Below are 18,223 nucleotides of genomic sequence, written 5' to 3'. Positions count from 1 at the left end.
GCTTGGTCCATCTAAAAACTTGTTTTGTGTGGGGCAGCGCTCCCATAGACTTGTTGCAAAGCTTCAATGAATTGGGAAGATATCCACCTTTTTGTTAAAAATTTCATACTAGCCCTGACCTCAAAATCATTTTTTCCATGGGACAAAAAGCATCTTTTTCTTTTAAAGGCACTGTAACGATACTGAGACAAGTGTATTACTGAGAGAACTTGTCTGCATCCATCCACTGAGCACAGAGACATGTTTAAACACATTTTGTTTGGAATAAACACATGCATGTATAAACTGGAACCCTAGTAGCAATATTTTTTTTATATAACCTCATATGAAGAAGAAGGTAGTGTCAGGATTGGTAGAAGACTCATTAACAACCTGGAATATGCAGATGACACAAGCTTGCTTACTGAAAGCAAAGAGGACTTGAAACACTGATGAAGATCAATATGGATTACACCTGAACCTAAAGAAAACAAAAATCACCACAACTGGAGCAATAAGCAACACCATGATAAATGGAGAAAAGATTGAAGTTGTCAAGGATTTCATTTTACTTGAATCCACAATCAACAGCCATGGAAGCAGCAGTCAAGAAATCAAATGATGGATTGGGGAGATATGCTGCAAAACACCTCTTTAAAGTCTTGGTAAACATGATGTTACTTTGAAGACTAAGGTGCTCCTGACTGAAGCCATGATATTTTCAGTTGGCTCATAAGCATGCAAAAGCTGGACAATGAATAAGGAAGACTGAAGAAGAACTGGTGCCTTTGAATTATGGTGTTGGCAAAGAATATTGAATGTACCATGGACTGCCAGAGGAACGAACAAGTCTGTCTTGGAAGAAATACAGCCAGAGTGCCCCTCAGAAGCAAGGATGGCAAAACCTTATCTCATGTACTTTGGACATGTTAATGGGAGGAACCAGTCCCTGGAGAAGGACATTATGCTTGGTAAAGTAGACGGTCCGCAAAAAAGAGGAAGACCCTCGACGAGATGAATTGACACTGGCTGCAATGATGGGCTCAAACAGCAATGATTGTGAGGATGGTGCAGGACCAGGCAGCGTTTTGTTCTGTTGTACATAGGGTCACTATGAGTTGGAATCGACTCAACAGCACCTATCAACAACGTAAGAATCTTTACAGAAGTAGACTGCCACATGTTTCTTCTGTGTAGTGGTTGGTGGGTTCAAACCACTCACCTTTCAGTTAGCAGCCAAACACTTAACCACTTTGCCACCAGGGCTCCTGCCGCTTCTGGTTTAAACATTCAGCACCGTGGAGAGCAGGTTTTTTCCTGCAAAGGGGAAGTGTTAGGGCATGAAATTCAGCACCATGGATAGCAGATGGCGTTACAGAAGGAAGTGCGAGAGCATGGAGTTCAGCACCATGGACAGTGAATAGCTGGGCAAGAAGCGGAAGCTCTGCAGGCCTGAGGTGGGAATGCAAGATTACAGGATAGACTTGGAGGGTGAGAGTTGCCTAAGACTCACCCAGGAGTGGCTGTTAAAGGAGGCAGTTGACTCCATATTTGGAGGACAGGAGGGAGGTCAGGGCTGAAGGCTCAGCTCTTGGGGTGCGTTGAGTTGTCAGCAGACACCCTGGGAGAGGATGAGATTATCCAAGGAGTGTGGGCTGGGAAGAGGCGAACCCTCCAGTGAAAAGCACTGAGTCACCGTACCTCACAGTTCTCAGTGTGCTGCGCTGTGTCAGTGGGTCATTTCATTTCGACACTACTACTGTGTCACTCTCATTTTACTTTGCCCTCCTCATCTCCAGCCTCTTTGGAAGCACAGGCACCCACTCAGACTTGCTTAATATTACTTCTACTGGCAGGTTTGTTTAGATGAACTTGTATCCTTAAAATTATATTGATGAATGGATAAACAAAATATGTTATATCCATTCAATGGAATATTATTGTTGTTGTGTGCTCTCAAGTCAATTCTGAGTCATAGTGACCCTGTAGGCCAGAGTAGGACTGCCCCATAGGGTTTTCTAAGCTGTAATCTTTATGGGATCAAATTGCCAGGTCTTTCTACTATGGAATAACTAGTGGGTTCAAACCGCCGACCTCTCGGTTAGCAGTTGAGCACTTAACCACTGTGCCACCAGGGCTCCTTAATGGAATACTACTCATCCATAAAGAGAAATAAAGTCCTGATTAATCTACGACATGGATAAACCTTGAAAACATTATGCTGAGTGAAATACGTCAGTCATAAAAGGATAAATACTGTATGATTTCACTTATATGAGATAAGCAAATATATAGAAGTCAAAGATTACTAGTGGTTACCAGGTGGTGCAGTGGTTAAATGCTCAGCTGCTAACCAAAAGATTGGTGGTTCAAACCCACCCAGTGGCTACATGGGAGAAAGACGTGGTGATCTGCTCCTGTAAAGATTACAGCCTAGGAAACCCTATAGGGCAGTTCTGCTTTGTCACATGGGGTCACTATGAGTTGGAATTGACTCCACGGCACCCAGTAACAACAACTATAGGGTAGGAGAGGGAGGGAGAAAAGGGGAAGCACTGCTTAGGGGGTACTGACATTATGTTAACGGTGGGAGAATAATCTGGAAAAGGCTAACAGTATGATTGCACAACATGAAGAGTGTAATCGTCACTGAATTATACGTGTAATTGTTGAATTGTAAATATACGTATGTGTAAAAATTTTTTTTCTTTTTTTTATATGTGTATGTATATATGTGTGTATGTATATGTATATGCGTATATGTATATATATGGAGCCCTGGTGGCACACAATACAGACATGCATAGTGTTGGCGGTGTGTGTGTTTGATTTGCGTAGATGATGTCCTTTCCCAAATCTCAGCTGTTCTGAGTGCTTTTCGCACAACACTGTGTTTTTTTTTTTTTTAATAACTTTTATTAAGCTTCAAGTGAACGTTTACAAATCCAATCAGTCTGTCACATATAAGTTTACATACATCTCACTCCCTACTCCCACTTACTCTCCCTGTCTTGAGTCAGCCCTTTCAGTCTCTCCTTTCTTGACAATTTTGCCGGCTTCCCTCTCTCTCTATCCTCCCATCCCCCCTCCAGACAAGAGTTGCCAACACAATCTCAAGTGTCCACCTGATATAATTAGCTCACGCTTCATCAGCGTCTCTCTCCCACCCGCTGACCAGTCCCTTTCATTTCTGATGAGTTGTCTTCGGGGATGGTTCCTGTCCTGTGTCAACAGAAGGTCTGGAGAGCATGGCCGCCGGGATTCCTCCAGTCTCAGTCAGACCATTAAGTTTGGTCTTTTTATGAGAATTTGGGGTCTGCATCCCACTGATCTCCTGCTCCCTCAGGGGTCCTCTGCTGTGCTCCCTGTCAGGGCAGTCATCGATTGTGGCCGGGCACCAACTAGTTCTTCTGGTCTCAGGATGATGTAGGTCTCTGGTTCATGTGGCCCTTTCTGTCTCTTGGGCTCTTAGTTGCCGTGTGGGCTTGGTGTTCTTCATTTTCCTTTGCTCCAGGTGGATTGAGACCAATTGCTGCATCTTAGATGGCCGCTTGTTAGCATTTAAGACCCCAGAGGCCACATTTCAAAGTGGGATGCAGAATGATTTCATAATAGAATTATTTTGCCAATTGACTTAGAAGTCCCCGCAAACCATGTTCCCCAGACCACCGCGCTTGCTCTGCTGAGCATTGAAGCATTCATTTTATCCCGGAAACTTCTTTGCTTTTGGTCCAGTCCAGTTGAGCTGACCTTCCATGTATTGAGTGTTGTCTTTCCCTTCACCTAAAGCAGTTCTTATCTACTGATTAATCAATAAAAAACCCTCTCCCACCCTCCCTCCCTCCCCCCCTCGTAACCACAAAAGTATGTGTTCTTCTCAGGTTTACTATTTCTCAAGATCTTATAATAGTGGTCTTATACAATATTTGTCCTTTTGCCTCTGACTCATTTCGCTCAGCATAATGCCTTCCAGGTTCCTCCACGTTATGAAATGTTTCAGAGATTCGTCACTGTTCTTTATCGATGCGTAGTATTCCATTGTGTGAATATACCACAATTTATTTACCCATTCATCCGTTGATGGACACCTTGGTTGCTTCCAACTTTTTGCTATTGTAAACAGAGCTGCAATAAACATGGGTGTGCATATATCTGTTTGTATGAAGGCTCTTGTATCTCTACGGTATATTCCTAGGAGTGGGATTTCTGGGTTGTATGGTAGTTCTATTTCTAACTGTTTAAGATAACGCCAGATAGATTTCCAAAGTGGTTGTACCATTTTACATTCCCACCAGCAGTGTATGAGAGTTCCAATCTCTCCGCAGCCTCTCCGACTTTTATTATTTTGTGTTTTTTGGATTAATGCCAGCCTTGCTGATGTGAGATGGAATCTCATCGTAGTTTTAATTTGCATTTCTCTAATGGCTAATGATAGAGAGCATTTTCTCATGTATCTGTTGGCTGCCTGAATATCTTCTTTAGAGAAATGTGTGTTCATATCCTTTGCCCACTTCTTGATTGGGTTGTTTGTCTTTTTGTGGTTGAGTTTTGACAGAATCATGTAGATTTTAGAGATCAGGCGCTGGTCGGAGATGTCATAGCTGAAAATTAACACTGTGTTTTTTAACTTCAGCCCCGTCATCACTATATGTGCATCTAGTTCACTACTTCTGCCTCTGGCTTCTGGATACGTGTGTATAAATGTATCCGTGTCCTTGGGAAATAGATGGTGGTGTCATTTGCATTTAATTTGCATAAATGACATTGTACTCTAAATCTCATTCTGTCTCTTGCTTTCACTCAACACTGTTGTTTTTAATAATTTATTTTGTTGTTGTTGAGAAAATGCACAGCAAAACATACCAATTAAAGTTTCTACATGTCCTTTTCTGTGACATTGATAACATTCTTCGAGTTGTGCCAACACTGTGTTTTTGAGCTTTAGCTGCATAGCTAGTTCATCACTTCTGATCACAGGCAGTCCCTGGGCTATGAACGTCCAAATTATGAACAACTCATACTTAAGTATGGGCTGCCATAAAGCCCACTACATATATTAAAAATTTGAGTTAAATACATGCAATGATTTGTAATAAGGAATGCAGGCACTACTTTGTGAGGCTCATGAAAACACTGAGCAGTTTGAAAGTATTTCTTAAGTTTTATATGCATGGAAAGGTAAAATACATACTATATACTAAGACATTTGATTAACTGAAGCTAAATAAGATCCGTATGTACCTGTTCCTACTTACCTACAAATCCAACTTACAGACAGACTTTGGAACAAACCTTGTTCATAACTCAGGGACTACCTGTACTTCTCCTGAATCAGCTTGCTTTAATCTATTCTTGTCCTTGGGTAGTATGTGGCATTGCTGTGATTGGTCCAAATGGTTACCATTCTCTGAGTCTCATTCTCCTTCAGGTTTCAGTTCAAATGCCCCCCCCCGCCCCTGCAGGGCAGCTGCGCCCTGGCCCCGGCTAGATCAGGTGCCGTGCTTGTACATGCTTCGAGGGAGGGACATGTCCTCCATCACCTTTGACCTGCTTGTAATGACCTGTTAGAGGTGGGCTTCTGACCTACTTATCTAGTGCAGCTGTAACAGAAACACCACAAGTGGGTGGCTTTAACAAACAAATTTATTTTCTCACAGTTGAGGAGGCTAGAAATCCGAATTCAGCTCTAGGGGAAAGCTCTGTGTCGGCTCTGGGGGAAAGTCCTTGTCTCTTTTCAGCTTCTGTTCCTTGGTTCCTTGTCAATTGTATATGGCCTGTATCTTCCCCTCCCTTTGTGCTTGCTTGCTTAATCTGCTTTTCTATATCTCAAGAAAGATTGTTGCTATGAGTCAGAATCGACTTGATGGCAGTGGGCTTTTTTTTTTTAAAGAAAGATTGACTTAAGACACACTCCATACTAATACTGCTACATTAACATAACAAAGAAAACCCATTCCCAAATGGAATTATTACCACAGGTGTGTAGGGTTTACAGCATGTGTTTTTGGGGGACACAATTTAATCTATAACATTTTCCCTGTCTGAGGATAACATTTCTCCTATGCTTGTCTCTGCTGGGTGCTGCGCCTGTGCTTCCCCACATCACCTTTGTAACACCTCTCAGGTGAGTGGGCGCCTTACCTGAGAGCTCAGGTAATCAACCCCAGCCTCACAGCTACTAAAGAGAGGTGCTTGGGCTCAAACCCAGGCCCAGACTCAGAGAAGGGCCTTTTCATCTCGACTCCAGAGTTTCCCAAGTGTTAGAAAGGCTGATTGGTGGTAGCCAGACACAGCAGGCTTCACCCAGCAAATACATATTGAGCACCTTTGCCTGAATAATAGCCGACATAAGGCTGATTTTCAAAATATGAAGCTAACTCATATCCCCACGTTCCCACTTCATCATTTTGACGCCAGACACCCACACGGCACTTCCTCTCTCTGACCTGAGAAACTGTTTTAATTCTCCTGGAATCCAGATTTCTGGGTCCATGGAGTTGGGGTGTCCTCTAGGCACTTCGCCCTTGGTTGTCCTTTTGGACCTTGAACCTTGGAGAAATTGGTTCCTGGGTGTCCGTTTGAGTCAAACAAAGGTCTGGATAAACTAATAAGACCATTTTGGCCTTGGGTATTATGCTCTTTTGAAGAATTCAGTCAGTTTCTGGAAATAGGCTCAGACTAGGAGTTATTCTTAGGGTAAATCGGTAATTATTTTAGTTGTTCTTCATAGCTCCATGTGAAAATCCTTTCTGACCACAAATTTGTTTATCGGTTCTGTTCCCACCCTTTTTTCCATGGCAGTGCTGGTAAGATTTGGTATAAGAAGAGTGTCTTGAGGTTCTCTTATCTTCGGAAGATGTTTAACTCTCTAGTCAAAATATTACCCTGATATGCAAATCATATATTATGTAAACTCAATTTCTGTTACTGGCTTAATATGATTTTTGTTTTAACAGACCCTAACCACCCAGACCTGTGTCTCCACAAGTTAGGAATCTGTCCTTCCAACCCCTGTCAAATAGGCAAACACCAGTGGTTTTACTAATTTGCTAGAATGACTCACAGAACTCACAGAGACTACTTATATTTGCCCATTTATTATAACCAGAAAGGATAAAAGCACAGAGATATATCAGGCAAGGTCTAGGGGAGGTCCCAGCATGAGGCTTCCAATACTAGAATCCCCAAAAGTCCCGAGTTCCCTGGTCACTGGGAATGGAGCCTTAATGTATAGTTGTGATCAGTCCAATCAGTGAATATCCATGTTGCATCATGCCCTCCTCCCTTCCTGATGCCTGTAGCCAGGGTAGGGCCTATGTAGCCCCCTACTTATTTACACTTGTTTAAGGGCCTGTGTCCAAAAACCCACTGCCATCCAGTCGATTCTCACTCATAGCAAGTCTATAGGACAGGATAGAACTGCTCCATAGGGTTTCCAAGGCTGTAAATCTTTATAGGAGCAAACTGCCACATCTTTCTCCCATGGAGCAGCTGTGGGTTCAAATTGCTGACCTTTTGGTAAGCAGCCGAGTGCTTAACCACTGTGGCATCAAGGCTCCTAAGCACCTCTGTAGCCCTTACCTATTTATACTTGTTTAAAAAGTAAAACCAGAATGCCCTTTAGAAGCAAGGATGGTGAGACTGTCTCACGTACTTTGGACATGTTGTCGGGAGCGATCAGTCCCTGGAGAAGGACATCATGTTTGGTAAAGTAGAGGGTCAGCGAAGAAGAGGAAGACCCTCAACGAGATGGATTGACACAGTGGCTGCAACAATAGGCTCAAGCATAACAACGATTGTGAGGACGGTGAAGGACAGGATCGGCAGTGTTTCCTCTGCATGGGGTCGCTATGAGTCGCTTGATGGCACCTAACAACAACAAAGCTTGGCCTTGCTGTTTTAGAGGACAAAGAGCACCTTGATTGCTATTTTCAAAAAAAGAGCCCTGGTGAAGCAACTGTTAAGTGCTGGGCTACTAACTGAAAGGTTGCTGATTAGAACCCATCCAGTCCCATGGCATTGGGTTTGGGAGTGGCTCCATGGGAGAAAGACCTGGCGATCTGCTCCGGTGAAGATTACAGCCTAGGAAACTCTCTGGGGCAGTTCCACTCTGTTACATGGGGTCACTATGAGTCAGAATCAACTGGACAGCACATAACATTTTCAAAAACCAAAGACAAAAAGCCAGACTTAGTTTTTTGTCCACAACCTGCTATGTTCCAGGCTCTGTTCTGTGCCCTGGGGACACAGGAGTCCATAAGACAAACAAAAATCCCTGCCCTCGGGAAGCTGACAGTCTGGGCGGGGGAGACAGACAATGAAGTAGTAGAGTGAAGCAGATGCCCTGAGATAACCTTTAAACCACAAGCCAGAAATATCCACTCAAGTCTTCTTTAAACCATACAGCAGTTTAGCTTAACTAGTAAAGAATGTCTGCCCTGAGCATTGTGCTCTTTTAAGATCTGTCTCTATGGGATCAAATTGACAGCAGCAACTTGAAAGTTTAGATAGGAACCTTAGGGGGCAGTGAGCTTATGTTTATAGGGGAGGAACAACTCAGAAAAGAACAGTGAGAATGGTTGCACAGTATCACTGAATTGTACATGTAGAAGTTGTTGAATTGGTGTATATTCTCAAAAACAAGAGAGCACACTCTGCTACTAACCGAAAGGTTGGCTGTTCGAGTCCACCCAGAGGTGCCTCAGAAGAAAGGCCTAGTAATACGCTTCCAAAATGTCACAGCTAGGTGGTGAAGAGTAAATAAAACAGGTCGTTGCAGTCGTTCTGATATCACTGATGTCAATGTAAGTGACAGTAACTCTGAAGCCACTGCTCCTCAGCACAGACACAGAGGCCCCACGGAGAGGACTGAACCCGTTGTGACTGCCACCAGGTCAATTCTGACTCGTGTAGAATGGTAGAATTGCCCTACAGGGCTGCCAAGGCTGTAATCTTTACAGTCTGTCTGCTGCAAAAGATCTCTTTAAAGTGTTAAAAAGCAAAGATGTCACCTTGAGGACTAAGGTGCCTGACCCAAGCTGTGGTGTTTTCAGTTGCCTCATATGCATGTGAAAGCTGGGCAGTGAATAAGGAAGACCAAAGAAAAGTTGACACCTCTGAGGTATGGTGTTGGTGAAGAATACTGAATATACCACGGACTGCCAGAAGAACGAACAGATCTTTCTTGGAAGAAGTGCGGCCAGAATGCTCCTTAGAAGCGAAGATGGTGACACTTCATCTCACGTAGTTTGGACATGTTATTAGGAGGAACCAGTCCCTGGAGAAGGACATCATGCTTGGTAAAGTAGAGGGTCAGCGGAAAAGAGGAAGACCCTGGATGAGATGGATTGACACGGTGGCCGCAACAGTGGGCTGAAGCATAACAACAATTGTGAGGATGGTGCAGAACCGGGCAGTGTTTTCATCAGTTGTACATTAGGATTGCTATGAGTCGGAACCGACTCTACTGCACCCAACAACAACAATCTTTACGGGAGCAGATCTCCAGGTCTTTTCTCCCTCAGAGCCGCTGGGTGGGTTTGAACCACCGACCTTTTTGTTAGTAGCCAAGTAAGTGCTTAACCACGGTGCCACCAGGGCTCCTGGGAGAGGGTTGAGGATGTTCTTTTTAGACTCACTAACTGAGCCTGGAAGTGACTTGAGGCAATAGCACCACCAGGACCACCAGGGGCAGTGTTGCTACACGAACGTTTTCTGCCCCTCTCCTCACTCTGGCCCCCCGACATGCCTTCCTCCTCTGGGACTTTTTACTGGTGTGCATATCCTTTTCCCACTTACCAAACAAGTGTTCATTTTCTGTCCATTCTGGTTCATGGCAGAATGAATGAATAGAAGGGAGAGAGCCAGGTGGATTCCCCAAGGCCACCTGTGTACAAGTCTCAGGCGTGTATCAGTGTGTGTGTATATATATGTGTATATATCTCTATGTATGTGTATGTGGTGTGTGTATGCATATATACAGTCTGTGTATATATGTGTGGATATGCATGTATACAGGCACATTGATACATGTACACATGTGTATATATGATCTGTATATGTGTGTAGTATGTGTATACGTGTATATATTTGTATAAAAATGGTGCAGTGTGGGGACGTCTGACCTCTAAATTCAGAAGGGAGGAGAGTCACAATGAACATCAGTCCAAGGCTGATTGCTCTGAGGTGGGGGTCAGGCATGTCTCCTCTCTCCAACCTTTTTACCAAATCTGATACCAACCGTCCCTCCTATGGCACTCTCTACATCTCTTTTGGGTTTGATAATTCGTTGAAATGGCCACACAGAACTCCCAGACAATATTCACAATTGTGGGGTTTATTAGGGAAGAAGCAGGTTACAATTCAGGATCAGGATTGACTCAGGATACAGTTCTTTGATTGGGACACCTTCTTCTCAGCCATGTACGAAGGCAGGCTTCTCTCTGGCCCTTGGCCCCTCGGCCCTTGGCCTGGGATCTGCCCTGCTCGGGGAAGCATTACAAAGCTTCTTAGCTCCAACAATAAGTGCGTGGGGACACCCTACTCTGCCAGAAAGCGTCCTGCCCAAAGACTCTCAGCTCTGTTGCCCCATGTATTGGTACACCCACTGTAGCTGCCTGGTCTGTAGGCCAAAAAGCCCACCACACCATCTCGCATCAGTCTCCTGGTTCTGCTGCCGTTGTTTCTCTGCTGCTATTTCTCGCTCTCTCTCACTGTCTCCAGTGTTACAGCACTCTGTCTCCTGGGTCTAGGAGAGCCTGAGGACAGGGACCCCAGGTCCAAAAGACACATTCTGCCCCCATCTGTTTTTCTTGGTGATAGTGAGGTCCCCTTTCTGCTCAGGGATTGGCTCTCTTTTTAAGCCTAGCAGAATGGCACAACTGGCCAATCCCTTCATTAGGGTTCAAAACACCTTATTTGCATAGTTCTACCCCCACAGGGGTTCCATGCACCTTATTTGTATTAGCAGGCTGTCTCATCCCCTTGGTGGGCCATAAACACCTTCTTTGCATAGTCCCACCCAAACATTCTGTAGTAGTCGCAAGACCACGGCAAGAAAAGCCACACAAAAGTGATCTATCACATGGCAATATGTATATAAGTGTGTATATCTGTGTGTACCTGTGTGTGTATATATGTTTGTTGTGCATATACAGTGAAACCTGGGACAACTGGAACTTGATGGGACTGCCTTGTTTTTCCAGGTCTTGCAAGTTCTCATCTTTGACAGGGTGCAGTCTTACCACTTTTCTATCCTATTAGTGGAAAATATTTGAATTTTCCTTCTCTGACAGGCTTCCACCTTACACAGGTTCCAGCTTTCACAGGTTTTACTGTATACATATGGCAGTGGTGGTTCAGTGTTAGAATTCTTTCCACTCATGTGGGAGACCTGGGTTCTATTCCTGGCCAGTGCACCTCATACACAGCCACCACCCATCTGTCATTGGAGACTTGCACGTTGCTATGATACTGAACAGGTTTCAGTGGAGCTTCCAAACTAAGCCAGACTAGGAAGAAAGGCTTGATGACCTACTTCCAAAAATCATCCTTTGAAAATCCTATGGATCACAATGGTCTGGTCTGCAACCACTCATGGGGATGGCACAGGACTGGGCATCATTTTGTTCCATTGGGAATGGGGCGGCCATGAGTCAGGGGCTGACTGGATGGTAGCCAACAACAGCTATACGTGCGTGCGTGTGTGTGTGTGTGTGTTTAGACATTCTGTTTAAGAAAGCGGCTCTCCCTTTCCCGAAAGACTTTTCACACCCCCCTCTGTCCTACCAGGTTCCTGGACAACCCAGAGTCCCTCGTGGAGAAGTGCAGCAGATGGAACAGGCCCTCAGGTACGTCCTGCAGAGTGAGGGGACAGGTGGGGCCATGGTGGGACCAGGCTGGCTCAGGCCAATTCTGGGGTTGCCTCTCATCACATGCCTTTGTTTTCTCTCTCTATTAGAATTTTTCAAACTGCACATGTAACATGTGCCCATTGGAGAAAAACCAAAACCTTCATATAAAATAAACCCAGAAGTGTCCCTGAACAACAACAAGAACATCAAAAACCATATACGTATATATTTTTTAATAATTTATTTTACTGTTTGTGGTTGAGAACAATACCGGTTCAATGATTTCTACATGTACAATTAAGTGAGATAGATTACATTCTTTGAGTTGTGCGATTCTCACCCTTCTTTTTCAAATTGGTCCTCCCCCTTTAACATAAGCTCACTACTCCCTAAGCTTCCTGTCTAACCCAGTAAAAAAACCCAGTAGCTGTTGTCAATTTGATACTATACAGACAGTTCTTTAAAAACAGCGCAACGCTTACATATTCTTACATAATTTATTTTATTTTTTGTCATCGTTGAGAATCTACACAGCAGAACATACACCAGTTCAACAGTTTCTACATGTGCAATTCAGTGACATTGATTAAATTTTGCGAATTGTGCATCCATTCTTACCCTCTTTTTCCAAGTTTTTCCTTCCCCATTAACATAAACTCATTGCGCCTTAAGTTTCCTACCTAATCTTTTGAGTTGCTATTGTCAGCTTGATCCCATGTAGATAGTTCTTAGCACAATGCTTAAGGCAGACATTCTTTATTAATTAAGCTAAACTACTGTTTGTTTGAAGAAAACTTTAAGGGGTATTTTTGGTTTTAAAGTTTAAGGTTTAAAGATGATATCAGGGCAGTAGTTTCAGGGATTCATCGAGCCTCCATGGCTCCAGAAAGTCTGGATTCCATGAGAATTTAAAATTCTCTTCTGCATTTTCCCCTTTTGATCAGGATCCTTTTATAGACTCTTTAGTCAAAATGTTCAGTAATTGTAGCCGGGCACCATCCAGCTCTTCTAGTCTCATGATGAAGGAGGCTGTTGTTCGTGGAGGCAGTTAGCCTCACATTCCATTTCCTCCTGCTATTCCTGACTCTCCTTCTTCCTCTGACATATATATATTTTTTAATGGAACCATATAACCTATGTTGGTCTCCAAGTTGCCTTTTTCCTCATTTAAGAAGAATAGATCTTGGAGATTTTCTGTGTTGGTGCTTAAAGAATTTTGTCAGTATTTTGTCCCCTCTGAGCACCCCTCCCAGGCTCTGGACTGGCTACACCACTCAGGTCTCTCTCATGGCGGTGGGTATCTTGTCCACAGAGACCCTGCAGGAGTACTTGAAGGTGGTGATGGCCCTCAAATATGATGAGAAGCCACCCTACACCATGCTGAGGAACACTCTGGAAGCCCTGCTGCAGGACCTGCGGGTGTCAGCCTACGACCCTGTGGACCTGCACATGGTGCCATAGGTGGTGTCCAGGTGGGAAGAGACCGTGAGTCTGAACCCCATGCACTCCCTGCCCGCTTCCCCAGCCCTGACCAGTATTCCATTCTGAGTCACAGGTCTGCTTCACAGATACTTTTTTTTTGTAAAAATGTAGATAGCCCACAGCATTTGTCATTTGAATATTTTTCACATTTAGTGAGACCAGTTACATCATGTTATGAACCATGAGAAATATCCATTGCAATATTTTCTATCCCCATAAACAAAAACTCAATGCTACTTCAACAGTGACTTTTCCTTTTCTCTGTCCCTCCCACCTGTTGCAACCAATCACTATTAAATAGATACATTTGCCCACTCTAGGTATTTAATATTAGTGAGATCATATAATACGTGCCCTTTTGTGACTGGCTCATTTCCCTCAGCGTGATGTTTTCAAGGTTCATCCATGTTATGGCAGAACTTCATTTCTCTTTATGGCTGAGTTGTAGTCTGTTGCATATATAGACTACATTTGGTTCATCCACGCATCTGTAGATGGACGCTTGGGTTGTTTCCACTTTTTGACCCTTGTGAATAGTGCTGAAAATGAATATTAATGTACATACATATACTATTGGATGTTTGGAGCCCTGGTGGCGCAGTGGTTAAGAGCTCAGGCTGCTAACCAAAAGTTCGGCAGTTTGAATCCACCAGCCACTCCTTGGAAACCCTGTGGGGCAGTTCTGCTCTGTGCTATAAGGTCTCTAAGAGTTGGAATCAACTCAGTGGCAATGGATTTGGTTTATTGTATGTTTACAGCTGGGGCCAGTTTCACCGTTAGACTCTCGATTGTTCATGGAACTCTTGATCTTTCTGAACCCCAGTAATTGCAACTAGCAGAAACCCGACTCAAGTTGGCTTGAAGAGAAGGCAGAATTGATCAGTTCTTGTTGCTGGAAAATTCCAAGGGGGAAGCTTCAGGCATGCCTGGCTTCAGGGCCTTGAAAGTAGCATCAAGACATCGTCTGTTTAAAAAAAGAAGGGAAAACAAAAAAAGATATTGTCTATAGACACCTCTGTCCACTTAGCTGTTCACGCCCGATGTTCAACACCTATCACCACCGAATGAATGAGTCCATCTTCCTGTCAGTACTGACCCCCTCTTTCAGTTTCCTAGGACTGCTGTAACAGAAACACCACAAGAGGGTAACTATAAAGAACATAATTTATTTTCTCACAGTTCTGGAGGCTAGCAGTCTGAATACAGAGTATCAGCATGGCTGTGCACTCTCTCTGCCCTCTCTAGGAGGGGTCCTTCCTGGTCTCATTCAGCTTTTGTAGCCCCAGGCATTTCTTGGCGTTCTGGGCTTATAGACGGATCCTCACATGCTCTCTTCCCCGTGTGTGTCTCTCTGTGTCTGCACTCCCCTTTATAATACACCACTGAGAAGGGATTAGGTTTAGGACCCATCCTATTCCAGTTTGACGTCATAAACATAATAAAAGGAAGCCCTCATTTTCAAACAAGGTCACGTTCATTGGTACTGGCATTAGGAGTTCCACATATCTCTTGGGGGTACAATTCAATCCGTAACACCTGCCTAACATTATTTTCCTATCCACATAGTACAATGAAACTCTAAAATCTCGACATGTTACAGCCCCTTCTGGGATCATTATAGCTTCACATACGCTCAACTTAAGCAGTGGCAAGTTTAGTTAGGATGGAATGATCACCACCGAGTAGTTGGGGACACACTGTCTGAGGAGCCCAGTGGTGTCCGAGTAACCTGAAGAATTGTGTTTGATTGATGGCAGCTCTGTGCCTTGGCTTTGTAGATAACCTGACCTCCCCTTCGCCCTACTCTGCAGCCAGCCATGCTGTCCCAACCTCCACCCCACTCCCATCCACTGTGCGCCAGCCCAACTGCCCCTTCCCCATCACACCACCCCTCGCCATCCACCACCCTCCTCTAGGATTCTAGACTAGGCTGAGCTCAGTCCCACCTCTGGAGCTTTGCCCATGCCATTCCCGCTTTCTGGAATGCTTTTCCCCTTTTGTTTTGCTCACCGACACCTTCTCACACCTGACTCTCAGACCCTGAGGTTGTCCTGATCACCCCAGTGAAGTGCCTCTCCACCTCCTGCCCACCCGCTCTCTCACTACATCTCCCTGTCCCAGCCAAGAAACATTTGTTGAATTTTCAGCACCTCCACCACATTGGAAACTCCAAGAGGGTTTCTCATCCGTCTTGTTCATGACGGTGTCCTCGGTGCCTACAAAGGGCTTGGCACACAGGGGCTTCAGGGGTGTTCCTTGAATGACCAGGATACCAAAAGCCATTTTTCTTGTCTTCTAGAACTTTCCAGAACTTCCCTGAACTTGCAGTTTGACACAGACAAAAGAAGAAATGTGATTCATGGCCTGCTGTTTAATCACAGATGAGCTTCTAGAGAGAACCTTCAGCGTGCAGTCGTGCTGTTTCCTTACGTGGTGCTCTGCACACCGATTAGCCTCAGGGAGCTCACAGATACACCCCAGACAATGTGAATCTCCTCCTTTTGATTGTCTTGTACTTTTAACCCTCGTCTCCAACCAGCTGCTTGGGGTGTGGATGGAGACTCCTGACCCACGGGCGAGGGTGGGGCTGGCCCCGTCAGTGGGGACCCTACCTACCATTTCCATCACTGTGCTTTGATAATAAATCGTTTGATTTGAGCTGGAGGAGTCTGTCATCTGCCAAATAAGTTCCTCTGGGAAAATTTTAGCTCCTAGTTTATTTCTGTCCATCCACCCAGCCTTTCTTCATTCATCTATCTACCCATTCATTCCCTTCAACGTTTCATAAGACTGTTCACTCTTTAATTCATCTATCTAAACTTTCGTGCAGACAGCTCTCCATCCCTTCTTCCACTTAACCATCCATCTAACCATCTATCCACCCTTTCGTACAGACATTCACTATTTCATCCATCTATCCAAACTTTGATGCAGACATTCCTCCATCCATTCTTCCATTTACTCATCCATCCATTTGTCCCTACATCCATCCCTTCCATCCATCTACCCTCCTATCCACCCACCCATCCACTCTTCCTCTTTTCATCCATCTACTCATTCATCCTTTTATCCAACTAGTCACTCTTCCATTCATCTGTCCAAACCTTCATCTAGACATTTATCCATTCATTCTTTCACTTATGCATCCATCCCTGCTCCCACTCTCCCTCTTTCATCTAGCCATTCCTCCATTCATACTTTCATCCATCCATTCATTATCCATTCATTCTTCCATCCGTTTGCCTTTCCTCTCTCCCATATTTCATCTTCCTTTTATTCAGCAAAATTCAGCACGTATTTATTCAATGTGTGTTGTCTGATGTGTATTGTGCTGCATGGGGGATACCGAATGAACAAGACATACCAGAATGACTTAGGGCTCTCTAGAGAAACAGAACTAGTTAGCTATAGATACATACGTAGAGAGAGGTTGGTTTACTTTTAAGAGATTGACTCATGTTTTTGTGGGGGACTAGCAAGTTCAAAATTGATTGGTCAGGCGATAGTCTGGAGACTCCAGCAGGCTTGCATCCCAAAATTCATAGGTCAGGCAACTGGAAGAATAAGAGTGTTCTGGCAAATGTCTGTTTATAGTCTGAAGGCAGAACACATGCTAGGGAAACTCACTTTTTTTTTGCTCTTAAGGCCTTAAACTGATTGCTTAAGCCTTACCCACATTATGGAAGGTAATCTGTTTTAGTTGAGGCTAGGTGATTTAACCACGTATAACTACTCTATATCAGTGACTAGACTAATGGTTTACCAAACAACTGGGTATTATAGCCCAGCCAAGTTGACACATACAGTTAACCATCACAGTCGACCCCTTGTCAACTAGGCACACATACACATCTCCTTAAACCATGTTTAATCTCAAAGACAAGAGCAAAGTCATACTTCCACCTAACATGATACAACTATCCTGCATACAAATGAAAAGTACTTACCCATTTTCCAGAGAGGATGCAGAGTTAATAAAGCTTATGTTTTATGATAAGTAATGGGATAAGAGAGAAAATAAAACAGATATTTTATATATATAAACTATGTATATGTATGTACTTATGTATATATAATTATTATGAGCATTCTTTCCTTGTGAATCAGTTTGCAACTGGTCCCATGGTTGTTGCTGGTATTTGTAGTTACCTTCTTCCACTACCCATTCCACATTCCCTTTGCCTTCAGCAGGCACCTCAGCTGGTTGTGGTTCTTCGGGAGTGTAGTGCACCTCCTCATGGGCCACACTTTGTGCTTCACTTTTTGGGGTCTGCTGGGACTTGAGTCTAGTTATAGGTCTAGAAGCAGAGATGCGTGGTGGTGGTGGGTCTTGAGGACAATAAGCAGTGTCTTTCAAGACATCTGCCTCATGGGAGATCATTACAGTTTCCTCAGGCAAAGTTGGATTAATCTCCTCAGATGGGGGCAGAAGGGCGGATACTACTAGCAGAGATGACTGAACATAATTTAGGGACTCAGTGCCCCCAGTTTCATCGGTATCTGCCCATATGTCCCCATTCCAGCTTCAGAATCCCATTTCTTCCCAGTCAGTGCTCTCACTTTAACCTCAGACACCTTGCGAGGTTGGGAATTCAATTGGTGTTGCAATTCAGCCACTTGTAGGATGAGACCTCTGGGTTTGGTTTTCAGCAATCTAAGCTCTGTGACTTAGCTCTGTGAAGAGCAGATAAGATTTTCTTTCAGACCACACATAGCAACTTTTGGATTCTTTATGCAGCACATGAGCCAGGAATTTGAAGCCCTGAGCTTATCCTGTTCTTTCTCCACCTTGTCCATCAAAAGTAGGATCAACCAGTCAATGTCATTATACTTGTCAGTTTGACAAAAATGTTCTAATGTATCAAATACATGATCACTCAAAACCTTGTCTTTCCTAAGTATTTGATTTA

The 18,223-nt window shown here is 44.0% G+C and overlaps 1 protein-coding gene across 12 annotated transcripts in view; it reads left to right on the top strand.

The window, feature by feature from the left end:
• VRK3 (VRK serine/threonine kinase 3) overlaps positions 1-15,987 on the top strand; it is a 61,068-nt gene extending 45,081 nt beyond the window's left edge. For 5 of the 12 annotated variants that reach the window (XM_064294045.1, XM_064294050.1, XM_064294044.1 and 2 more), the window contains 3 exons: positions 11,770-11,828; positions 13,144-13,303; positions 15,613-15,986. In XM_064294045.1, coding sequence (XP_064150115.1) covers positions 11,770-11,828; positions 13,144-13,292 — 208 coding nt within the window. In that variant the 3' untranslated portion in view covers positions 13,293-13,303; positions 15,613-15,986. The other 7 variants (XM_064294049.1, XM_023543297.2, XM_064294053.1 and 4 more) reach the window with 6 other exon arrangements.
• Positions 15,988-18,223: the final 2,236 nt, after the last annotated feature.

The sequence above is a fragment of the Loxodonta africana genome, chromosome 11 (genome assembly GCF_030014295.1).
Source record: "Loxodonta africana isolate mLoxAfr1 chromosome 11, mLoxAfr1.hap2, whole genome shotgun sequence".
Classification (NCBI taxonomy): Eukaryota; Metazoa; Chordata; class Mammalia; order Proboscidea; family Elephantidae; genus Loxodonta; species Loxodonta africana.
Note: the sequence above shows the minus strand (reverse complement) of the source record. Positions and strands in the feature narration are given on the sequence as shown.